Source organism: Chamaea fasciata, unplaced genomic scaffold, assembly GCF_029207755.1.
Source record: "Chamaea fasciata isolate MVZ Bird 193981 ecotype frontalis unplaced genomic scaffold, bChaFas1.0.hap1 SCAF_7, whole genome shotgun sequence".
Lineage (NCBI taxonomy): Eukaryota > Metazoa > Chordata > Aves > Passeriformes > Sylviidae > Chamaea > Chamaea fasciata.
In genome coordinates this window covers 29,008,805-29,034,602 of record NW_027094092.1, presented here as the reverse complement: position 1 = coordinate 29,034,602, position 25,798 = coordinate 29,008,805, and the positions used below count along the sequence as shown (strand labels likewise).

Genomic DNA, 25,798 nt, shown 5'->3' with positions numbered 1-25,798 from the left:
GGGGCAGCGGCCGTGGGTGCGAGGTGGCAGCGCCGGTCCCGCAGGGTCCCCTCGGCCCCGTCTGAGGCTGCCCCGCCGTGCGTGCTCGCTGTCCTCAGCCCTCCCTCCCGCCTCCCCTGAGAGCGGCGCGGTGCGGGTGAAAGTTCCCCCCCCTCAGGTGAGGGCCGGGCCCGCCTGCCGGTGGCCGAGGCGCTCCCGCCCCTCGGCCGCTGCCGCCCGGAGAGAGAGACATGGCTGAAAGCCTCTCCTGGGAGCTCGGTGTCTGCACGGGTTAAGGCGTGCGGTGGGGAGAGGTGGAAAAGTTGCTGTTGGATTTCACTTCAAGGGACCGGACAGAAAGCGGCGAAATGGATGACTTCCCCTCCATCTGCCTGCTGTCCTTGGCCATGCTGGTCGCCTGCTATGTGGCAGGAATTATACCCTTGGCAGTTAATTTTTCCGAGGTAAGACAAGTCCGCCAAACTGCTTGTTGGTTGCTAAAGGAAAAACCAGAGAGGTGTCCCAGCAGGAGTTGGTGCCGTCCCCTTGCAATACGGCAACGCTGTTAAGGATGAAGTTTTATCTTTAGAAGTTAGGAGTGCAACATTAATTTTCATTCAAAACTGCTGTGTAAAATTGTGCTTGTTTCACAGTAGCCATTTAAACTTGTCAGGTTTGAGTTCCGTCTGTGCTACAGGTGCAGCGAAGCCTGGGCACGTCATTTAAGGACATGGAAAAGCCTGGCTATTCTTAGAAGCCTGTGTTAAGAAATTGCTGAAGTCAATGATTATGTCTTAATAAGGTGCTGTTAAAGGACAGGGAGACTTCCATAGTCGGGGCAAATTCCCAAACAGTACAGGAGTTCCTGATGAAACATATTTGTGTGGTTCTAAGAAATACTTGCTGAGATGATGAGTTTTCACAGTCTCTGTAGGTTTCCTAATGTCCTCTGATACCCAAGGGGTTTTCCTCTTTCTAAATGATGGTTATTGTATAGAGGTATGGCATACTGAGAGTTTGGTTGTTCTAAGGTAGTAAGAGCACTCTTATGGGGGTTCTCATGTCTCTTGGAAGTAGTGCTACTTTCGGGAAGCAAGGTGCTGGAGGAGAAATGTGCTTTTGTCTTCCATCAAGTCAGAGGGCTGCTTGCATCTCTCCTTTGGTTCCACCATTACTAGGAGGTTTGGGAGCAGTACACCCTGAGCAGCACGGCAGGAAAGGCTGTTCGTTTCAGGAAAAGTACAACTCAGCTAAATAAATTGAACCTAACAGTGTATTTGGGCATCTTCACAGGAGCATCAACAAAGTTCTGTTTTGCCATCATCTGATGCTTTGGTGGACCTTTCCTTATGTGTCTTCAGTGTTGTTGCTTCCACTGTCTTGCTCTTCAAAACTCACTTTTCCCTGAAGCCCATGGAGGATTTTCTTGCAGTTTTGCTGAGAGCACTGCCTCGTGTGCTAATATTGTCTCTTCTTTAATTTAATTTTACATTTTGTCATGTATGTGCTTGATACTCACCTAATTAACTCTTACCTTCTATTCAGTGTTGTTGGAAGTGAAGGTTCTTGTCTGTGTTTCCTTTGTGTAGTTGAATCAGTGGTCTCCTAAACCTTTCAAGGCTTCCAGCTGCTGCAGGAATAGACATCTGTTGTGGATCCCAAACTGCCTAAGTAGCGGTCATGTACCTAATGAGCCTTTTGTGGGTGTGGTGTTTTACCATCAGCATGCAACGTGCAGTCGGGTTTATTGTGGTGTCTTAAGCCCTCAGAAATTCTTGACTCGCTTTAACACTTGATTTAAATCTTAGGTATTTTTAAAGGTTTGCATGCAGTGCTGGTTTAAAAGAGCAAAATATGATGTACAAATCCTAGCTAATCCTGGAAGTGTCTAATTAGAAGTTATAATTGTTTTGTTTAGAATTATTGCTTAGGAGTCTGCAACAAAGATAATTTCAAACTGGAATGACTATTTGGATGGGCCATTCTATAGTTGTGCAAAAAGTTTTGCAGATAGCCAGTGTGAGTAAAAATGCCTCTTCCCGCTGGTCATTTGTAATGACTGAGTTGAAAACAAAAGTGAATGCTGTGCATAATATACCCCAGATGCTAGAGAACAATAAAATTATTCCTCAGTGTTAATACATTCCTTCACATAATTTTTTCGACATGGAATTTATTATTTGTGTTCTGATCTCATGCTCTGTTCTATTGTTTCAATTAGATTAGGATATTCTTGAAAGTATAAAACTCTGGGTAAGGCAGGTATGACTAAACTTGAATGGTGTAAGGTGCCAGCTGTACAGAACTTTGCCTTAGTTCTGTGTGCAGAAGTGCCCTTTCACCTTAATCCTAATTTTCAGGACTGTTGGTCTAATTTAGGGCTGGAAACAGCACTCTGCCAGTTCTGAGGCTCTCTCTTAAACTGTTGTCTAAATGAAAAGAAAAAAAAAAAAGAAGTTGTAGCAGTTTGAATGTTTTGGTAGTGTAACAGAGGCAGGAACTGGGGCCACTTCCTCCTGAAAGTAGATGTGAGGTCCAAGTAAGAGTTTCAGGGCCATACAGACCTAAAAAAATATTGAGCAGTGGAACAGTTTGCTAATTTGAGGGATTTGAGATTTTCCCGTGGAATTCTAGCCCTGCTTGCTGTGTTGCTCTTGTTTTTTCACATGCAAATGTATTTAACAGAAATGGTTTGATTTCTTGGATAAAGCTGCATTCCTTTTGCCCATCTGTGTAGCTGTTTTTATTAAATTTCTGTATTCACCACACCTAACTATTTTGTACTGAAAAGGAGATGGTGACTTACCTTGAAATGATAACTTGTTAGTGTGCATTCTTTTCATGGGTCTTTAAAATTCACCGGTGCCCAAGTGAAGGCAAGCTATACTATATGTTTGCAGTTGTGATAAATCAGTATTACTTCTGACATTTTCCTCTGTGTTTATGTGTGTATGCAAGAAATACTATAGTGTTGCAGATAAAAATTCGTTTTTTCCTTTTATGGTACTATATTTTTGCAGAATTACTTTATCAACAGCAGATGTTGAAAATTTATCTTCTTGTGTCGATTGACACTGTATGACAATTTACCAAGTATGATTATTTTATATGCTAGTACACAGTGCATGTTCCTGGGAACTTTACACTTGTTTTCTGTGTAAACTTTGAAACTTTACACTTTCTTGCATATTACTGTTTGAGTTTTTCCCTGTGATGCTGCAGTTGTTCCCTTAGGGTCACATTTGGCTTTCTTTCAGGGAGCTGCTTGTCTCCCTGGTGTCCCTGCCATCTCTCTGATGCCTCCTGCTGCTTGTGTGCAAGTGTGGCACATTTCAGTGAGACTGAGCAATTTGTTACAGGGCATGAAGGAGATTGGATGGCATAATAGTGATGTGCAGCAAATGGTTTGCTGTTATTTAAATGCTGATCCCTGTCTCTGGGTCCTCAATAGGTCACATGAGGGGTCTGGTAGCAAGTTGAATAGTAGCAAGTGCTGAAAAACTATGTGTTTTTTTATTTTTGTTAGAGAAATTCTTCCAAAATTATGAATAAAACTTTATTATTCTCTACTATAAAAACATTGTTTATGTATTGTTGTTAAGGTTTAATTGCAAATTCTCAATATTTATTTAACAAGTAGCCTCCTTCCCCAGCCTCTGTTAATAAGGGAGAGTAAAGAAAGCAATTTCATTCTTAAAGATGATACTTGTTTTGTACTTCCTTGCAGGAGAGATTGAAGCTGGTGACTGTTCTAGGTGCTGGGCTGCTGTGTGGAACTGCCTTGGCTGTCATTGTGCCAGAAGGAGTACATGCACTTTATGAAGACATTTTGGAGGGTAAGAACCGAACCCAGATATCCTCTGGTTCAAGATAACTTAGATCATGGTGTGTTATGATATGCTGAGGCTTCGTTTTAGAGTTTTTACCATGAGATTGATGGAAGAGCTTCACAGCAGCGTGACACAAAGCAGGCATAGAAATGCAAAGGTACCGTAGGCATGATATTGCACATGGAGGGATATGATCAGACTGCAGATTCATGACTCTGGCTGAGTTATCCAATCATTTGTGGGTCTGGATACTGTACTCTTCATGGAATAACAGCCTTTTATGACAGGTCATGTGTAGTGTTTCTTATTCTGGGGGGAGTTTAACTTCTACTGGAACTTCAAAGGAGATGTAAGGGTGCCTTTGGCAGAGGATGAAATTATGGAGTATTTGCTGCTTCTCTTTGTAGTTTGGACTGCTTCTCATTATAGCAATTGCAGGAGGTGTTTTACAAATCTATGTCCCTGTCTTAGTAACAATTTCCTCCAAGGCTGAAAAGCATTTTGGAATTAATGTACTTAGCTGAAAATTACGGTTATATAGGGCTAATTTACAGAGTAGCAGGCATTTCTTCTTGGGTGGTGGTACACTTTACACATCTAAATCTCTGTGTTCAGGCATCCAGTTCTAGTCTGCTGCCACTGTCTTAACCACCTCATCGTCTCCAGTGAAGAGCTCAAAGTGAGCAGAGATTGTGTCCTGCAGGGATGTTTGTGTGGTGCATGTCATACAGCCCAAAGCCTTAACAGAGCTCAGTTTGAGGTTATGACATTGTTTTGAATGGCCAGGGCTCCTCACCTCTGTTTGGAGTGCTCTTTAAATTTTGCTTTTGCTTGGAGACTTGTGCTATTAGATGACCATTGCATGTATGAGATTTTTCCAGTATGCTCAGAATCAAACCTTTGAAGGTAAATGGCAATGGCTTACTGATTGCAGGGGAAAGCACTGGAAGGTTGAGGCTGTAGAGAACCTTGCAAGCATCTGGTGTACTGTTGTTGCTAATCTGGGACTGAGAGGTAGCTGTAGTCCTGGATTTTGTGTTTCTAAACTTTTAAATTTCATTTTAGTAATATGCTTTGATGTGTACTGTTTTAGCTTCCACTAAATTTATGTTGCTCTGCTTAGATTTAGAATAAATAGAAGATAATATGTAAAATCATTCTTTATCAAGAAGTGAAAGAAGCTCTGATTATGCTTTCATACTGTACTATAATTTGTGCACTCTGATGTCAGATGCCTCTAATGAGCTGTAGTTGTGCACTTGCTCTCTATTCAGTTTTAATTCTGAGTAGACTGATTTTCTCTTTGTAATGCTACAGTCAGTAATGAATACAATTGCTGTGTACATTTGTGGGTTTAATACTTTTTCAGTAAATGGGCCATACTGTTCATGTGTGACTCCACAGCTTGCTGTGTAGAGCTGTATGGACTATAACATAGTTTAGTCTACAGCAAAAAAAGGACACCTCACAGTACTGCAGTAGTAATAGCAGAAGTATTTACCTAGGAAAAAAGAGCTTGTGAATGGCTTCAGACTCGATGTCTAACTCACGGTATTATGTCTATCAACAGTCTTTCTCAATTTTTTTCTTTTATATTGCAAAGGGGCAGAATTAATGGGTATTACAGATTTAACTACAAAATTATTTCTAATAATTTTTTTTTTTAGAAAAGTAGGATATTCAAAGTTAAACTTAAGACTATGAGAACAGCTTTCTTTTTTTTTTTCAAGTTCACCTATTTACATAATTAAACCTAGAAAGGTGCAACTAAGGGAAACCTTGAGGTATATTCATATAAGTGGAAAAACAAAAAGAGAAATCTTTGTTTTCCCTCTTTCAAGTGTAGCTTAGCTCTGACTGGTTGCTTGCTAGCAAGTGTTTTAGTGTTTCCCATTGATATGGAAGTAATTTACCATTACTTCCGTATTTACCCACAGGCTATGGAATAAATAACTTCTACTAATTTTCAACCTTGTAGGCTGAGAGAAAATAGCATATAATGGCTTGGATTATTCTTTGATCGTGAACCTGTGTATCTGTGTAGTGAAACCTTGGTTTGGGTACTACCAGCAAATAAAACTCCTTTGCTGACTTCAGTTTTGGTTGTTGTGGGGGTTTTTTTTTTGTTTGGTTTTTTTTTTTTTTTTTTAATTCCTTTGTTTTAACTGCTGAAACTGTATAACCACTGTCAGAAGGATTGCCCTGACTTACACAGTTTTATGCCTTGAAATGATCTGAAGTCAACTTCATAATATTGATAGCAAAAAATCTTGTGTGGTCCAAAGTAATTTTATTGATCCATCTTGTTCAGCAAAGATATGTTTGAAATGTTTGCTGCCAAGCTTACTCTGATGTGCTTTCACTGTAGTAATGGCATTGTGACGTTTTGCACAGTGGGATGAACATACTCTTGTCTCATCCAAGAGGATGGATGAATATTCCAGGAAGACGGTGACAATAAGTCAAGTTCTTACAGTTTTTATATAAGTTTTTAAAGCTTCTGGAGAGTAGTTGCCATCCAAAAGACCTTCTAAAAATGAAAAAAAAACATGGACAAGCTTTAATAGCTTGTGTAGGGAGAGGAAACCACACATCATCCCTAAGGCTTGGACTTTGGTTTTCTGGGATGGTACTGACATTTGTAGGTCTGTGTGCTTGACTTAACTATTGTAGTCCATATCAATACTAACTTATTTATATCTCAGCATCAGTTAATCTTCTTAAAGATGGTATTAAATATTTTTTGTGGATGGAACCTATTTTATCTCCTCATACTGTATTTTCTCACTTAAATGAAGATAATGAAGTAATTGCTTGAGAGTATGTCTCAGTATTGACAAAACTGGCAACTTCAGTTAAAAAAGGAATTACACAGCAATTTTTGTAAATTAATTTGTATTTAAAATGCAACCTGAATTATAACATATTAATACTTTCCTTGCTTTTCCATGCTGAAGATGTATGAGGAGAAACCAACCAGGCTTTGCTAAGAACATTGTCTAAGACCTTACGCAAGGACTTGTGTGTATTGTGCGGGGAAGTGTGAGGAAGGCTTTTGGCAGAGGAGGAAAGGAGTGACTGTGCCATGTTTATTCTCCTATCTCTGCTGTGTTTGTTTGCCTGTCTCAGGGAGGCATCGCCCCGCGGGTGAGATGCAGCACGGGATGGAGTCCGAGAAGGTGGCAAACATCCCGGCAGTGCACGAGCACGGCCACGACCACTCCAGGCTGCACGCCTACATCGGCGTGTCCCTCGTCCTTGGCTTTGTCTTCATGCTCTTGGTGGATCAGATAGGCAGCTCTCATGTGCACTCTACAGATGGTAAGTAAAGATTTGCTTCAATTAGACTTGCTAATTAGTCTTAATTAACAAGTGGCAATTTTTTTTATTTTTATGCTTCTGGGATGTAATTTGTCCAGGCATGTCTGCAGTTTCAATAGGTGCTTTAAAAACATAAACCAAGGTCTATGTGATATGTTTATACTGGAAATCTATCTCAAAATTCACCATAATTTGAGAGCTTGCCTCAATAAAATGTATGAGCATGTGTGGTGTGAGGGTCAAGGGTGACTTGACACTTGAGTTTTTGTCTGTATTACAGTATCACCCACAGGGGAAATCTTTGGCTTTCCAAAAACTTCATGTTAGTCTTATATTCATTTTTCCTACTTAATTGTAGGTAAAATTTGCTAAGAACAGCAAGTTATCTTAAAAAAGATGGCATGAACGATTAGATGTAATCTCTGGTACTTTAACTGCATAGCTGGACCTCCCACACTAGTCTAGAGCCTCACATACTTCAAAATACTTTTTGTTTTGTGTAAAGATTTATCAGCTTCTTGCAAGACTCTGAAAATGCCCTACAGTTGCCTATGTTTCCTGCATATGACTTCAAGCTCAGAGTGTAGCTTGAAATGCACCAAAGGTGTTCTGTCGTTTTCAAAAGTATTTTATTCGCTTTGGCTCCTTATTTTCTCCCACACAATGTCCTCTGTTGCTGGAATGTGGCCCTGAAAAGATAAGGATTTGATCTTCAAGGAAAAGTGAAACACACGCGAAGCAGGGGGATAGGTTTTGTCTGGAATCTTGTCATTTCACAGTGCAGCTTCTTTTTATGGGGTTACTGTGGTGGGACAGATGAAAGGCAGGTGCAGCGGCCACGTCATCTGTGTACTCCTGAAGAAGTGTAGCCACAGCCATGGGTAGCTGATTTTCAGAGTTGTTCTAAAGAAACACTGGCAATGAAAATGTCAGGGAGATGTGGGTGAGCAACTTCCAAAAGGATCCTTGGTTTGTATTGGTTAAGACCCTTTTCTATGTCTCTGATCATAGCAAATACCAGGAGAAGACTGTGATCTGTGTTAGAGAAACACATTTTACAATAGAATATTAAATAAAGTTTTATCTAGCCTCTACCTGTCACAGGAGATGTAGCAGTGTTTTTGTAATGTTTTTTAAAGCCACTGAAGAAAAACATTTTTCTCTTGAACCAATGTCTTGTAGTTTGTATGTACCAAGTGACTAGATGTTATTTTGTCTGAACTAGAAAAATTCAGTAGGCCAGAATGAAGGTATGAAGTCAAATGTGATTCTTTGTGTTTAGTAATGGTCAATCCAAAACAATTGTAAAGGAAACGTTTTTTGTGAGTGTGTCCTCCTGTTTGACATGAGTATACCATTGTTGTCATGCAAGTACAGCTTATGCAATTAATTACTCACATGGTTTCCCCTCCTCTTCATTCAGAAGATCAGGCTGACTCATTTGGAAACTACATGTGTGCCTGGGAATGAGAAGAGACGGGGGGATAAGGGGGCAGGCAGGAGGAAACAAAAGGCCTGGAATTTCTGTTTTGGTATCACTGCAGAGTTAGTGAAGCAGTGTAGGTGTGCTTGCAGTTGTTTTACAGGCCACTGGGATAATTCTGTCATGGCTGTTCAAACTGGAATTAAACAGTTGAATAATAAGATGTTTCTACACTTGTGCAGGGCTTACCCACCCTGCAGTGATTCTTTGTAACAGTTTTACCACTGATTGTGTAGTGGTGGGTATTGATGTTGCCCCCTTGTTCTGTGTAATGAGCTGACCTGCAAATGTCAGGCAATTCTGGTCAAAACACTGGATCTCCAACAGCCCTGGCTGCATTTGTCCTTTGTGGTATGTAATATCAAAGGGAAATCTTTGCAACTGGTGCTGTAACAAGTAGACTTTATTATTTACTAGGAACTGCCAAGGAATCACTGCAGCAAAAACTGACCCAGACTGTCACCTGAACTACAAACATTGAGCTGTGTGGGGAAAAATCATCCTGACTCTCAAAGCAGCTCTGGATTCTTGGGATCCAAAAATAGCTTTTCTTTTTCTTGGTGGCACAGACCTTTAACATTTCATTTTAGGAGGTTAAGAAAAACATCTGCTTCTGCCTGTGAGAGAGATCCTGCAAATTGCAAAGAATTGTGAGTCTGTCACTTGTTTGTTGGCAGAACTTCAGGTGATTTGAGGGTGTTAAGTGTCAAACTATTTTACAGTAAGTGTGATGCAGAAATGCAGAAGCTGGTTGTTTGGAATACAACTGCCTAAGCAGCTAGGGGAGATATGTACAGTGATACTTACAATTTTTTTTCCCAGCATAATTTATTCATTTGATCTCTTTATCATAACTGTTCTTGTGACTGTTTCAGATCCAGAAGCTGCAAGATCAGGCAACTCCAAAATCACCACAACACTGGGACTAGTAGTCCATGCTGCAGGTAATGTGGGACCTATTATTAGTGCTTGACAAGTATATGCATTGCTGTGGGGGTCATCTTTTGGTGTGATGGTGACATTTGGGTTTTGCTTTTGGAGGTGGCTTTTTATAAATGAAAGAAAAAAAAGAAAGGCAGGGAGAGCTAAGGATCTTTCCCAGAATTAAGTGGAGCTCAGATGGTTCATGGAGTTTTATTTGGGTACAGAATTTTCTCTTTTTACTTTACTCTTTTATTTTTCCCATCTGAAAGGTTGTGTGATGCTCACTCTCTGCTTCTTCAATTCCTTTGCTGACTCCTTTAGCTGCTAAATTTCAATAGAGGCTAAACACATTTGATAAGTCGTATGAAACACTTTTGGGTTTGCATGTTGGTTGATGGGTTTTTTTTGAAAATGCTAATTTAAAAGAGTAGTACCTTGTAGGGGGAAAAAAGGACATTATAAGCTGGAGCACAAAGACTTGACTGAAACACATTTAGGCTGACTTGCAAGGACTGACTGTTAGGTCAAGCCACGGTCACATTGTGATTCTTCATTATATGTGTGTAATATTAATATGGTGCTTTTTCATGTCCTGCTGAAGGTTGTTGTCTAGATAAGTCAGAAGATGTTGATCAAAAAGATACTTCTTCACTAAACAAAGTGTCTGCCTATTAAGGAGTAGTATAGTATCCATTTTTTATTTCATTTAGACAGTGTATGTATTGTTAGTGATTAAAAATAGTTACAATAGTAATTATATTTGAAAAATCATTTAAAGGGTAGTAATTAAAATTCTTGCAATGCTTAGTATCTAAAACAGATTTTTTAATTTAGAGATGGCATCTCTTCTAGTACAGAAGACTAAAACAACTAAACTTGTTACTTGTTCTAATTTGAAGGAATGTGTCAATACAGAGTAGATTCCCATTATGGTTTTTATGGTCTTGGGAAATATGAGACAGTTCTTGCTGAGGGTTTTCTGATACTCTGAAATGTTACAGCTTAACAAACAAGGGCAAGTGAATCCTCTCTTGGGTTGCTGTTGTTAATGGCAATTTTCAGTAACAGAGCTTCTCAAATCAACATATTTTCTACTGTCAGCCTTTGAGGGGGTGGGGAAGCTCATGTAGAAGAATAATCCATGATTCTGCACTCCTTTTTCAGCTGATGGTGTTGCATTGGGTGCCGCAGCTTCTACTTCTCAGACTAGTGTCCAGTTGATAGTGTTTGTTGCGATTATGTTGCACAAGGTGAGTTATCATCAAAAAAACCTTTCTTGTTCTTCAGAAGACTGTTAACACTCACAGGAATTGCTAAAGATCTACAGTTTTATTGGTGATGTAATACAGAAGTGTTTATTGCCACTGAAATGAAGAGGTTAGTACAGGGTCAAGGACCAAAAAGGACGGCTATGAGGTATGACAGAAGAGCACATGATTGATGCTAAGTCTGAGTGGGGTGCAAGTGAGAGAGAATTCTGGCTGCCTACCGTGATTACAGAGGTTGAGAAGTCTCTCAAAAGCAGAGAGAGAAGAGTAGCTCATGAAGAAATGTGTCAACTTCACAATGACTTCTTCTGAAGCTAGTGTGGTAGTGTTTATTTAACAAACAAAAAAACCCCTAGATTATTACTGCTGTAAGAGACATATTCAGAGAAGTTCTAAAGGGTGAGGCACAGAAGTATGTGCTGGTGCATTCAAGGAGGCAAAGCAGTTTTATGCTTATTACAACAGTCTTGGTTATGTGATGTTCATCAGAAAATGGGGAGGATATTTGTTGTGAAAGGTTTTAGTGTTTAAAGGGTTAGTCTTTTGAAACCACTGAATATCAGAGCACTAAATTACAACTTCTGGTTACCTCTGTTGTAGTAGCTTCAACATCACTCAGATACCACTTTTGTAGGAAAACAAATGTTTTGCTGATGGTAACAAGCGAACAGTGGCTCTTGAAGATGGGGAGATTTTGCTGAATACTTGTGTGAATGTGAACCTATTGGCCATGTAGACTCTAAACATACCTGTGCTGATGAAATCTGCCTTACGGTAGCACATACATGGATTACACTGGTTAGTCATAAATTAATGAGAAATTGTACATAATTACATGTATAAAATGTTAGGAAATGCATATCTTTTGTGTCTTTTCTTTGATGTTCATACAAGTAATTGTGGTTTACATAACTTTGAGGGTGGCAATGTCACCCTTGGCAATCTTGGAGCTTAACTTATGGCTATTGCCAGGTGAAACTTGCTTTTGTTATTCTTAATGTTCTTAAATAACTTCTGGAATGATACAATTTTAGAGAAGGAAAATTTCTCCTCTGAGTATTTGGTATTAGAAGAGAAACTTATTTCTTCTCTGGTGACTTTTTCTGTTCTTCTGATCCTGACTGATTAATTTTTCTTTCTCATATTTTTTCACTCATGATTTCACTCTGTGTTAAAAAAAAGAAAAAGGCTCTGTATATAAAAATGTTTAAGGTATTTTAGCTTTATGTCTTAGCTCAGAAATGTCAGAGTGGATAGCTATTGTCTTTATGCAAGCAAAAATACAATAAATTCTGTGAGTAGTGGGACATCTATGCTTTTTGGATAAGAGACTAGATGCCAGCAGAGGGAGAAGGAAGTATTTGTTTGCCTCCTGGTGAGAACAGGAATGAACCAATCAAAAGAGCTCTTAAGTTTTTGTTGACATGGAGGCTGGCTGTCTTTGGGCAATTGTTTCCCTCCCCAGGTTAATCGTAGAATTTTTCTACTGCCGTTGAAGAAACTGTCTAAGGACATGTGATAGTAACAGGATGAAAAAGAAATGGCCTAAGTTGATGGAGTCTTAGGGATTATAGCAATAATTGTAGTCAGAATGAATATTTTAGTATTTATAATGACTACACAAGTACGTGTTTTCAGATAGTCAGAAGGTGAGTTTCCATTAGGTTTGGTTATTAAAGTGGGGCAGTCTGCAGAATGCGCTTGACCTGGGTTAGCTACAGCATGCCAGTGCCTGCCCTGAATGTCTTTCAGTTCAGTCCATTTCAATGTAGTAAGTGACATTTCAACCTTTTAAACCTTTTCTCATTTTCAGGGAGTTTTAGAAGGGATTGTATTAGCAGTGAATATTGTTTTTTGCAGGCACCAGCTGCCTTTGGCCTGGTTTCCTTCCTGATGCACGCTGGGCTAGAACGGAATCGAATCAGAAAACATTTGCTGGTCTTTGCATTAGCAGCACCTGTTATGTCGATGGTGACATACTTAGGGCTAAGCAAGGTAGGTCCATGGTTTTGTTCTGCCCAAAATCTAGCTCAGTGCTGAAGTTGGGGGAAAGGACTGTGATATGAGTTTCATATTACATAATTCCAAACTGCTTGAAAAATTCAGCAGAATTAAGATATAAGAAAAGTTGATGAAATGGTAGCAGTATGAATGCACAAAACAAATACTAAACCATGCACTTCCATCAGAATTAGTGACATAACTCCGTTATAGAGTTTGGTATATATATATTTTTTTTTTAAGTCTGATTTCTGTCTTTTATCCTTTCTGCTGCTCCCCACTGAGAACATTGTATTCATGTAGCAGGTTTTATGTGATGCCTATTTAAATAAGTAATTTTCAGCACTGTTGCATGCATTCTTCTTTTAATATACAGGTAGGAGATAGTCTTTTTTCCCTCACCATCCTAGAAGTGGTCCTCTATATTCAAAGTCTGTCAGTAGTTGAGTGCTCAACTAGAACAGTCTTTTTGCCTTACTCCCTAAAGCATCTTTGTGTCTTGGGTGTGTACAACAAATCGCTTGTGAAATGGAACACTGCACATGAGTTTATCATCTCTGTCCAAATTAAATGTTTCAGCTTCTCATAGTATGTCCTGGTATGCTCCTGTATTTCTCAGCTGCCGTGTGTCCTGCTGGTGACATGCTGTGGTGGCATATTGTAAAGGATGTAACATGATCTCACAAAACTCAAGGCATGAGAGGAAAGATTAAACCAATCATCTGGGCTAATCCTTTACTTGCTGGATAGGATTTATATTTGACGTTACAGTACAAAAGACAGCAGAAAAAAGGGTTGGGTCTGTAAATAGAAAAGGTAATTCTCTTTGAGCACTCTTTTGAAGTGTCCTCATCAAGGGTTGGGTTTACATTTTGCCCTTCAGAAAGAACAGAGAATTGATAAGGCGTCAGGGCTGTCACAGTGGTTTTGTAGTTCCAGATGATGTATCTTTCTCTCTGTTTTTGGAAAAATGGCCTGAGAATAAACACAAGATTATACTTAGTAAGAACTAGGTTGGAGAGCATTGAAGAAGTATTTGAATCTGATATGAGTGGGTTTGCATTTCATTACATTTATTGATGTGTAGCGTATCTTGATCCTTTTAAGAGGTGCTCAGTTTTGATGCAGAAGATACATTTCTTCATGAGGCTTGCATGGAAATGCTGGAAAAGTTTTGAGTGTTTACTTCTACATAGAAATGAAATATTTAATGAGTGATGTTTTGGAACTTGGTTCCAAAGAGTAGCGGAGCAGATATTTAAAGACTAACGTCTTATTTGAAGCCCTTGTTTAGAAAAAGGGACAAAAAAGGTCAATATTGCGCGTCCTCGTTAAATTTTGTGGCTTTGCAATATAAGTTTTATTTTTTTTCTAAACCTGTTTGGTATCTTAGCTGTGAGCTGATCAAACAAGATGCTTCAAGACTGTGACTTTTCTCCTTTTCTGAGGGTTCTTTTGTAAGGGTTTTTTGTAAGTCCGAAGTGAAGTAACTAGCAGGAGGGGTCTTTTTGCTCCCCCACAGCTTCAGGGTGCCAGTTACTACATGTAAGGTGCAAGACACAAAAAGTCACAGTAAACCATTGTCATTGTGAGATGAGTCTTGATAGAAATCCTACTGTGACTGGATACTGAGAGATTTTTTTTTTTTTTTATTACTGATTGAAGAACTTCTGCTTATTCTCACTTTTTTTGCTCTTTGTGTTTCAGAGCAGCAAAGAAGCCCTTTCAGAAGTCAATGCCACTGGAGTTGCTATGCTGTTTTCTGCTGGGACTTTCCTTTATGTTGCCACAGTTCATGTTCTCCCAGAAGTAGGAGGAATTGCTCATAGCCACAAACCTGAATCAACTGGAGGAAAAGGACTCAGTCGTCTGGAGGTGGCAGCCCTAGTATTAGGATGCCTTATTCCTCTAGTTTTGTCCATTGGACACCATCACTAAACGCTCAAATTTCACTGTTCTCCTCCTCAATAAGACATGAGCAGTAAATGTCTGCTGCTCCCTTTATCATTCTTTTACCCATCATTCATCCCATCCACTTTATGGAGTTCAGAGGGAATCTTGATTGCAAAATGAGGAATACTGGGAAAGTTTTTAGTGTAGCAAAATGTACTTTGGCAGCCAGACACAAATTCTGTGTAACTTTCTTTTCTGAAGACATTTGCTATTTTAATTGTTACTTCTGGCCCTATTCTCAGGGAAGATGGAACTTGAAGTTTAAGAAAGGTGAGCAGGGAAGAACATAGCGACTCATCACGAAATTGCAATCACCAAAGTATCCTGCACTTCAGCTTTCACAGCTGAGAGCAAAACCCAAGGATGGCTGCATTGTGAGAGGTTGAAGTCTCACTAATGAAGAAGGGGGCTCTCCCACATCGGTTCTACATTGTCCTGGCAATGCTACTGGCCCTTGTGATGCTTGTCACTAATTGTATTGCAGAAATGGGTTATACTGGGAGTTCTGCATAACACTGCTGTTGTCACAGAAGGGTCACTTGAAAGGAAAGAAATTATGTAGACAACGTGTAGGATTAGAAGAAGAAATCAGCTGGTTAAGACAGTGCAAATGAGTTTTGCAGTGTATTCCATTGTTTAAGGCAAAGGATAGAAGCAAGGAGAATAGTGTTTTGATTGTTCAGTTGTTAGTAAATTCTAAAAAGGCACTGTTTCTTGGGAAATAGTCTTCTGCCAAGTCAGTCAAATGTTAAGCACCAAAAATGTCAGCAGGGGTTACGTATTGGCTACTGTGATACACTACTGCTTCTGTTGAGAGAGATACCCATGGTGCCCTTTGAAATAGAGCTGTTCTGGGCTCTGAGGAGTAGAAATCTGATGAAGACAGCTGTTGAGGGACCAGAGAACTTCACTGGCTCATTTTCAAAAACCTGAACTGCTGAAATCAGTGGGGGGCTGTGTGGGTTTTTCACTAAATAAAGGTATTATGGCTAACAAAACAAGATGTTTAGTTAAATATTTATGCTGCAGATAGGATACAAAGTGTTTCTAAAGCAGTTCTGAACAGAAAAATCTTAAACCCACAAACAAAAAGCCAAACTGGTGGGTTCCCAGTGGACCTGTTAGGCATTTTGCTTTTCCTTTGGGAGTTGTTCATTTGCCCTGTAAGCATTAGTTTTGGTGGATCTGCTGGAGGGCTTTCTGCCAGTTGCTGATGTCTCTCACTGCAGAGGAGTGGTAAAAGATCCCTCCATTTTCAAGGCACAACTTTGTCTTACCGGGCACTATTTCCCTTATGCAAAACATGTTATACTCGAGTGTGCATTGAAAAGTCAGGAGTGCTTGACATGCACAGAATCAGCATAAAATTCTTTCTTTAGGGGAAAACTTTTTAATGCTGAACCCCTTTTAAGCTATACTTTGCCTGCACTTTTTGAAGATAACATTGCCAAATATATTTTTTCCTTTTTTTAAATGAATTTTGAAGAAATAATCTTCTTAACTGAAGTGCTTCTTGGTTTCATATGAATGAGTGTGACTGTTTGTCATGCCATTTATTACTTAAACTGCAGAGCCCATTGTGCCTCATAACTACTTTACATTTTTGTTATTGTCCTGTTTGTCTGTTGGTTCAGAAAATAATGAGTATGGCCTGGCTCTTGGTGATGGCTTTGTCTGTTGGTTCTGTAATAATACTGATGTATCCCAGGATTGAACCTAGTATTGATTCCCAGGAGTGCTTGTTTGTGTGTTTTATTATGTAAGATCAATGCAAAATTATTAGAAGTCATATTTTCCCATAAGACAGTATTTTCAGACAGAATTAGTGCTTCAGACTTAAACAAGCATTTTTTTTTCCTTTTAGACCTTCAATATTGTGTTCTGAAAAGCCACTGCAAAATTAGTGATGTGGATGGGATCCTCTTCTGTGTGTTTTTCAATTGAGTTTTTTTGTGGGTTTTTTGTTTGTTTGGGGTTTTTTTGTCTGTTTTGGATTTGAGACTTTTACAACATACATAATGCAACTGGTAAATTACTGGTTTAAAAAGGTCAGCAGGACGCGTTCCTAATGCACGCAAATGACACATTGGGATGTTTATTCCAGAGTTCTGTTCTTCCTGATTTCCCCCTAATTACCTTCTTCCGTAATAATCTCACTATTTTACCATGTTTAATCTTTCCACATAACCATTTCCAAAAGCTGGAGGGTTTGCAAGAGCAGGAGTTAGCTTAGAGCAGCACTAAATGCTTGCATTTCATAAAGCAGTAAGTTTTTATTCTTTAACCTCTGTCCTGTCACTTGATTGTGCACCCCACCCTTGCAGTTGACACCCTGACAGCATTCCTTTTCAGCCTCCCTTTGTGTGTAACAGTAGCAATGGTTGACAGAGGTAAGGTGCCGTTTCATGCCATTTGTTCCCGGCTGAAGCATGTGGGTAGGACCTTTCTACATGGATCGGTGTGTATGGGTGAGGATGTGGTAGCCAGGCTTTTCACTGCTGACATAACCTCTGCCATATTAATCACAGGTGCCACTGCTGAGAGGTCTTGTCATCGTTACATTTTCCTGTCCTTCACATCATGTTTCCAGTTTCTGGGGCAGCCATCAGAAATAGTAATACTCAGTTTAATGATTCATGAAATATAGAGGCCAAGTTATAGTAGCAGGTGAGGGAATTTGAATGAAAACATTGGCAACTTAAAATTGGCACAAAAATTCTAAAAACGTACTTTTTATTTTAGCATTTGGTTAAGTGACAGAAGACTTCAGTGATTTTTATTTTTATTTCTTCCCATTTAGAAGTAGCAACAGCATTTTGTTTTGGCTGCCTGTTATCTCTGTTGAATTACTATTTTCAATTCTGTGACTGAAACTGCAGTGACTAAAGAAACTTTTGGTCATGTTGATATGGAGAATGTAAAATTTTTTATTATCAAACCTGTCCAAATTTTTAGTACCAAATGGAGGATTATTTTCTTGAAGCAGAGTATTCTAATGATTTAAATTAAACAGTCCATTTTATTATAGCCCTTTCTTTCTACCTATCTCCCCATCTGTCATGGTAAATCCAAGCATTGCGTGTAGTCAGGGCCATCTGGTATCATTTTCTACTCCTCAGGAGACCTTGGTGCAAACAAATTCCTCTTACTCTCTCTGTAATAGCCTCTCTGCCTGGTTTTTCTTCTGTGAGGTAGGTGGCAGTAGGTCTAGCAGGTAAATGTTTAAACCAAGTGCCAGCCATGTCCCACTTCTGTAAGTCCCTCGAGGAAATGCATAATCTTCTCATCACCTCTTTTTTTTCAGTTAACGATTTCCTAATTGGCAGTAGGAATTGGACTAAAGCTGTTTCTGTTGATCCTCATGTCTTCAGGTACTTTCCCTACTGTTGTAATGCTTTTATTGTTCCTTATATAAAGAAGGGAAATATTTCTTCTTCAGCATTCAATGACAGAAGCAGAAGCTGCACTGACATTAACTTCAGTAAGGATGGCAAATCTGTCACACCAAGACAGGATTTTTTAATTATTTTGGCTTGTCAGATGGCTGGGTGTTAAGCACAGAAACCCACTCATGACTCTAAAGAATTATTTCCAGGTGGATTATGTAAAAGGCTAATCTTACCCAAGAGGCCCAGGAAAACCACTGTGTTTATTCAGGAACTAGTTCAGAGCCTTCAAGGAGCTTTTGACAGTAGCAGGTGTGGCCATGTGGTATCAGCTGATTGCAGAAAAGAGAGATGATGTGGAATAAATGCTTCTGCTGCTCCCTTTCTGTTCTGTGCTGGCACTTGGGAAAAAGAGAAGGAAAGCGTACTTGTATTCTTTTGAGGGTGGAAGGAGGAGGAGTGATTGCAGTATGGTGGGAAAGTTTGTGATGAATATTGGATTCTTTATCACAAATTTCAGATTCCTGTTCACATCAAACTTCTTTTAAAAATATTTTTTTTCTTTACTGTTCTTATATCTCTTAGCAGCCTTGGCTTTCCAGGGAAAAATGTTGTGTGGTCATTGCTGTTTACCTGACTCCATGTATGGAACTGTAATTTTAATGTCTTTTTTCCAAACCATTTGTACACATAATCATTCCATGAATGGCTGCCTTATAATTTTTCCACTTTAATTGTGAATGGTTAAAATAATATTGCCGTTTTCAATTTGTTTTATTATATTAAATTTTTACTAGGTGCAGTGCTTCGGAGTTGGCTTGTCATTTACTGCATGGGGTTTTGTGACAGGTCTGACGGAAAGAAATGACAGTCTTAAATGGGATGCAAGCGTTGCAGACGGTGTTTTATTTTGGTGGTAGTGTGTTTTCTGCATTTCTTCATGATGTCTGAGCACCTCTTTCAAACCTGGAATGTGAAACTGCATGTTGGGGGGAAGTGTAGCAGATGGATTTGGATATGGCTCTGAATGCGTTCAGAGGTATTAATGCAGAGATGATGTGATAGCTCTTCCCCAACTCGTGTTTCTCACAGAATGTTTAGGAGTTGGTGTTGCCCTGAAGCTATCTCCTCCTGCACCCCCGGGAAATCTCTGGAATTTACGAAGCTGAGACCCCTTTGAAGGGCGACAAGGAGATAAAGGGCTTAAGGATGCTCCAGGCCCCTGTTAAAAGACTTGAGGACCCTTTGGACCTAAAGGAAATAATTTTTTTTCCATCCTGTGCTGTCAATCTTGTCAGGCCCAAACCAAAAAAAGCAAACACTAAGTCTGGCTCCATCCCTTTTGCACCCTCCTCTCTAGTATTTGTATACATTGATGAGATTCCTCTTAGAGCTGCTGAGCTGACATAGTGTATAGATGTTCTCCATACCTTCCAGCTGCCCTGGTGGCAGGACTGGGGTTTAGACCTCCATTTTCAGAAAAGAGAAATGGGAATGGTGCTGTTATAGGATGAGTGATGTATGCATTTGCAAACTTCATGCATCCATTTAAGAGATAACACTTGATGGAAATGATTCATAAGCAATTCATTTAAAAATGGATTTATGTTTTTCTCCTGCACTTGCTGTCTACAGACTTATCTAAGATCCTGTCACACAGTGTTTTATCTCCTTCACTCCAGCAATAAGCAATCCTTTCAGCTGGTTGCTTGCTTTTGATTTTTCTGGTAGCTCATAGGACTTGTGTCATTAAGAAAGTGTAATCTCTTTATACTGGCTTAAGCACAAGAGAATATGATTAATGTAAAGTCACTAGGAGAACTGAAGCAAGCAACAGAGGTGCTGTTAAAGCTGGTACAAGCAAATGTAAAGCAGTAAGAAGGGAAAGCCAGTATTTTTCCCAGACAGACTTGTTTTTTGGCAAGTAAAACTCAGCTTTAATGGTAAAGCATTATGCAGTATATTAGTATTCCTTTCGTGTATTTAGTAAATATGTCACCTCAGTAACTGGCGATTTAATCACTGTAGTCTGTGGTAAATCCTTTCGGAGATGTGAGGGAGTGCTTTGGGTGCATTTATGTTCCAAAAGTTACTACTACAAACTTAAATATTTAGGAGCTGTGGTGTTACTGGCTTCCTGGTGATTGCTGTAGAATGTTCCTTCATTTGTTAAGGAAATAAAAATGTACATCAGCATTTTTAGGAGCGACTCATTAGGGAAGAGCCTAGCAGCAAGATGATGAGCTGTCATCTATTGTTCCAGCTGACAAATTAAGCCATTCTTCTACTGATATGTGCAAGCCTTATCCAAATATCCCTGCAGGCAGAATTGCACAACATTCTACCCTCCTTATCACAGCACTTCTCCCTCTTGTCTGTGATGCTGAGAGATTAACAAACTGTTATTGTGGATGAGGGTTAAAGAAAAATGTCTCATTCAGAAAAACTTGTAGACCTAATAAAAATTAAGCTGTATCATGCTGACTGACACCAAAGCTACATAGTATTTGGAAAATCTAAAAGCAGATTGAAATTAATAGGGGGAAAATGCTTGTTGTATCTGTATGCCCAGCCAGTATCTGAAGTGGTAATTCTGATACATGATTACAGTTATGTCAGAGTCTGTGGAGGTTAATGGGCTTCTGCAGTCTGAGGGAACACTTTCAGTGAGATACTCCTCGTTATACAGGGTTGAAGACGCCTGCTAAGAACCATGGTTACAGGCTTAAGTAGTACTCTGGGTGAGTCTTACTGCTGCACCTCTTACTCAAGCGTTTCTTGCTCTCAGAGGGTGATGCTGAGTAGAATGAATCGAGTTCTAGGACTGCAATGGATTTACCATGTTCAGTTGTTTCTTTTTGACAGAGAAACTGAGAGGTGACTGATCTTGAGCAAAACTTTGTACTCCTCTGTGCAGACACTTCACATGAAGGTGACTGGGTACAAGTGGATGACTAGGCAGTGAGTCTGGGAGCTTTTCCATGTTTATCCCTACAATCTAAAATTCAGCATTATGAAAGAAGCCTCATCTACAGAAGCTGTGCGGCAGCATGGCTCACAGGAGGATAAAGGAGATGGCCCTCATAGCCTGCTCTATGTTGTAGAGAGCAAAGTCTTCGATGCCCTTCCTTGCCAGACATTTTATCTTTCATCTGGCTGCTGGCTCTCCTCAACATTGCAGAGTTTGTAGTACAGTTGTCATGGTCTGCTGCTATGGTAGATGGCAGCAGTAGATCTTTGTGCCTCTGTACTTAGATAACCAGTTGAGAATGTGGATAGGAAGGAGGCAAGTGCCTGCCCCTGTGTATGTGTGCAGCAGGAGTTCTGACCTTTCTGTGACTGGCTGGATGAGCAGGACCAGGAGGGAGAAACTTGAAGTGAAGGCTGCTGCAACCAGAGCTGAGGGGTATTGCACAATGTATAGGGGAAGGGTGTGAAGAACATTGATGGTGTGGTCCCTGCAGTTTCCACTCCTGAATGAAGTCCTAATTGTAATGCTCATACTTTTTTTTTTTTTTTTTTTAAGGCTTTGCCTTCAGTGATCACAGCAATGGTAGGTGTAAAGGAAGCACTGAATGTATATGCAAGAGCAATTGTGGTCTCTGTGTGCATATGTGGGGCATTTTATGATCTTCAGATTAAATTAAAACGGGAGTTGGGCAGTTTTGTTTTCCTGGATATGTATTTATTGTTTAAAAGTTAAGCCTGTGAATTCTTTCCTTCTTTTGACCAAAGGGAACAAAATGGGTAGAAATTGGTGGACTGCAATCAATATTGAAACCTTTGGTGTTGAGAAACACCTTGTGGATAGAAATCCAGCAGCTAACCTGTTTTTAGAAACTTGGAGAATTCAGATATACTTACTGGTGTTGAAACAGCTAAAGGACTCTTGAATGGGCAACCCTGGATCTCATTTGCTTCCTTCTGGACTGTTTTGTCACATCTGAAATGTGTTGGTGGTTCTCTGGTTGTTTGCCTGTCTTAGTATGTAGGGGTATTACATTTCCTCCCTCCATTATTCTGCCAAGGCAATGCTAAAAAATCCTTCTCTTTTGCAGGACTTTTTTGGCTGCCCATGGTACTTAAACTACTGCCCTGGTATATGTATTCTTGTGATGTTCTGGATTTAGTACCAGTGTCACATATGAGGAACAGTGGCTGAGGGAAATCAAGTTACATGCTTAGATTCACAGAATACTCTGTTGGAAGAGACCCACAGTGGTCATCAGAGTCCAACTCCTGGCCCTGCACAGGACAACCTCAGTCAAATAAGCAGTCTATTTAACTACTGAAGCTCCAAGCATTTTCTGTTTTTCAGCCATATAATCGTTTTGTGGTATTTAGGCTTGATGGGGGAAAAAGTGGTGCCTTGCAGGAAGCCTGTGGGCTGTCTTCTGGAGGAAGCTTTCAAAGGTAGTTAACCCCTGATTGTATTCTGAAAAATGGCTTTTTAGCAGAAATCTTTGTTTAACGAAACAAATCACCAGAGTAAATGAGTCTTCTTCCAGAAGAGATATCTTAGTAGGATTTAAAAAATTTGTTGTTTCATGCTGAGAGAAATAGTTATTGACTATGGTGTCAGTTCCTGGGAAAGCTGTCTCCCAAAAGCCAAGCTATGGGCCTGTCTGCTTGCTATCAGATCCCTTTGCTTCAGTAAACGGTTTTCTTGTTTTCTGTCTTCCTTTTAAGTCTTCTGCAGTGGCACTGTATCCACAGCAAACAGTTGGATTAATATGACTCCCGGGCCATCCAGCAGGGATCTGAGTGTGTTTGAGGGGCTGGGACTGGTGAAGGGCTTTGGCTGGAACAGGTCACTGAGACCATGTAATTCTTACCAAGGGATGATGCCAGATGGGGTTATACACCTGTAAGGGTGATGTCTGATGGAGTTGCAAATCTACAGAGGCACTTGACTTTAATGCCATTTGCTGAGTAGCTTTTCTTCTAGTTCTGCAGAACAGCTCTGACTTTCCATCTGACACTGAAAATTTAATCGTTGTGCAAAATAAACATGCTCTGTTAGTGTATCTCACTAGAGGCAAATTGATGGTAGTTGTTTTTCTACTTAAAATAGCCTCTGCACACAGCTGTGCACCTAGGAAGCTTGAGCATCACTTTGAGGAGTACATGTGACATTTTGTCTTTGCAAGAATGATGTATTAGAAATGAAACTGGAGCTGGACTTTTATTCTCCACATTGTCTGGGTACCTGCTAATAATTCCCATAATTGCTAATGTTTCTCAGGGTTAAAAATGGCTATGGAACCTATCAGAGGCTGTAAAAGGAAAGGGAATCTACCTTACTGGAAGGTAAGATCTGAATCTCTCCGACTCTGCAGTGGCTCTGATCCGTCTCAACTTACTGGCTCCAACCCAAGAAGCAGTTTGTTCTTTTCTGCATAACACAGTATTGTCAGGCTGCCCAGCATATGAAGGTATAACTTTTCACTTAAAAAAAAAGATATACAAGCTTCTGCAGGTGCTGAAGTTAGCCAGTATGTGTCTCCTTAAACCGAAAGGGAGCATCTTTGAGCTGGAGGGTGGCCTGTGATGGACGCACATGGGGTAATTCTTGGGCATTTCCTGTGCAGGGCTGAGAGTTGGACTTAATGCTCCTTGTAGGTCCCTTCTGACTCAGGATATTCTGTTAAGAAGCGTTACTTCTGTTTAGCTTGCACTGCTGTCTGCTTCAAATGTTAATTTTTAGCAGAATTTTATTGGTTTGATGTGTAGGAAAAATAAAGACAACATATTAGCAAAATAATTGCCATACCAGTGCAGCCTGTTGCTCCAAAGAAAGGTTTTCTGATTAAAGGTCCAGTGCTGTCTCTCAAGGATGTACAGTTGTGTTTCCCCTTCATTAGATTACTCCACACATAAAGGAAATGTTAAAAGAGCCACTACAAATTACTACAAATTACTGTGTCCAGACACCAGCAGTTACAAAATTCACCTTGCTGCTATTTACTGTCCTGTCATTTGACAATTGCTGGCCTGTCACTTGACAAAAGCAAGTTGCTCTTTCCATCCCCTGGCCTGTTGACTTTAAAGAACTTGCTGTAACTTCTCAGTGCCTTGCTTGTCTTAGAGGCCTCCAGAGGGAGAAAAAAGATCTCACTTTTTGATGTTCAAAGCTAGAAACCTCTCTACTGTCTTAGTCTGCATAAGGTAAAAATAACAAAGAATGAAAAAATAAATAAAGGGTGAAAATCTGTCTCCTCATGGCAGGTCACTGCTGTCAGATCTTTGGTGCATTTTTGGTGCAGTACAATGGCAAGGGCACTGGGTCATCTTTGCATGGGAGCTCTGTGGCTTTTCACTGCACATTTATAGAGTAGAGTGAGGCTGTAGGGCCCAGAATTATTTTTACCCATTGTGCACCATAATTTGAGGGAAAATGTTCCCTCTCCTGGTTATGAGGAGTATTTCCTTCTTGGTGCTGTGTATGGAATGGCATCTATAGCATTAATGCTTCTCTTCTGCAATGCAGTGTTACATTCAAGAGTTAGAGCTCAGGTGAGATGGAAGCAGTATCTGCTGCTCTCTTTTCCACCCTCTGCCTTAATGTCACCCTGAGATGGGACATGTGCTGTTTGGGATTAAAAGGTTGGTCAAAGCCAGGATGAGAGGAAGTAACAAGTCATGGAGTTTGCTGACTCTCTCGTCTATTGATCAACTGTGACTTTTATCAGGGACCTGCATCTCTAGTTTCTGTAATGCTCAATGCAGCCTGTGGACCTGAGGTGGGCTGTCGGCATCTCCTCTCTCTAAGATGCTCTGCAAGTGCCTCTGACTGTATAAAGCTAAGTAATCCCATGTCCTGTGACGTGACCTAGCCTATGGCACATTCCAGGTTTCTGATCGGGGATGGGAAAGGATCATGTGTCTGCACTTTGTCTCTTCTGAACAACTGCATTGGGAAGGGCTGACATCCAACACTTACAGCATCAAAATCTATTCACATAGGATGGCGCAGGTTACATCAGGAGCATGCACTTCAGAATCTATGGCATACATGCCATACAGCATGTACATGTCTGTATTGGTTATAGGATATCTCAAAACCTCAGATGCTTTAGCAGCTGGGGTTCTTCCCTAGATTCTAATCCTGGAGGAGAGGCTGGATGCGGTAAAGAACAATATGATGCTAAACTGCTTACCTGTGGGCATTACAAAAGACAGATTGTTTTGGAGAACTGTGTTTGTATCTGTGCAGGGAGAAAGAGTTTCAAGAGAGGAACAAGGACATGGGGAACCAGATTAAAAAACCTGCTGTGGGAGTACTAAGCAGGAGATGAACACGGACCTGAGCTGTGTGACATATTCCTGTGGGTCTGTGTTGGGGCCAAGAAGGAGCTGCTACCTAAGAGGCAGGGCAGAGGCTGTTCTTGCCACCTCTCCAAGAGGCAGCAAAGCATGAAGGCAGGCAGAATTTTATGCTCTAACTTGGATCAGCAATGGCCCTTTAAGGCAGAGCAAGGCATGCAGTATGGACACTGCCCAGCCCAAACCCAGCAGCCACGTGAACTCTCCCCAGGTGAGCAGTGCCAGGCTGGCACAGCAAGGCCCCCTCACCCTCCCTGATGACAGAGTCTGATTGAACTTGCTGGCTCCCACTCTCTCTGCCCCAATTTTCCTCAGGACAAATGAGAA

The 25,798-nt window shown here is 40.2% G+C and overlaps 1 protein-coding gene across 1 annotated transcript; it reads left to right on the top strand.

The window, feature by feature from the left end:
- The first annotated feature begins 27 nt into the window (after positions 1–27).
- SLC39A9 (solute carrier family 39 member 9) lies at positions 28–18,947 on the top strand. Its single transcript, XM_066188219.1, has 7 exons — positions 28–443; positions 3,707–3,815; positions 6,939–7,130; positions 9,489–9,557; positions 10,702–10,787; positions 12,666–12,800; positions 14,514–18,947. Exons 1-7 carry the CDS (start codon positions 348–350, stop codon positions 14,742–14,744), a joined length of 918 nt encoding a protein of 305 aa, XP_066044316.1. The 5' UTR covers positions 28–347; the 3' UTR covers positions 14,745–18,947.
- The last annotated feature ends 6,851 nt before the right edge of the window (positions 18,948–25,798 follow it).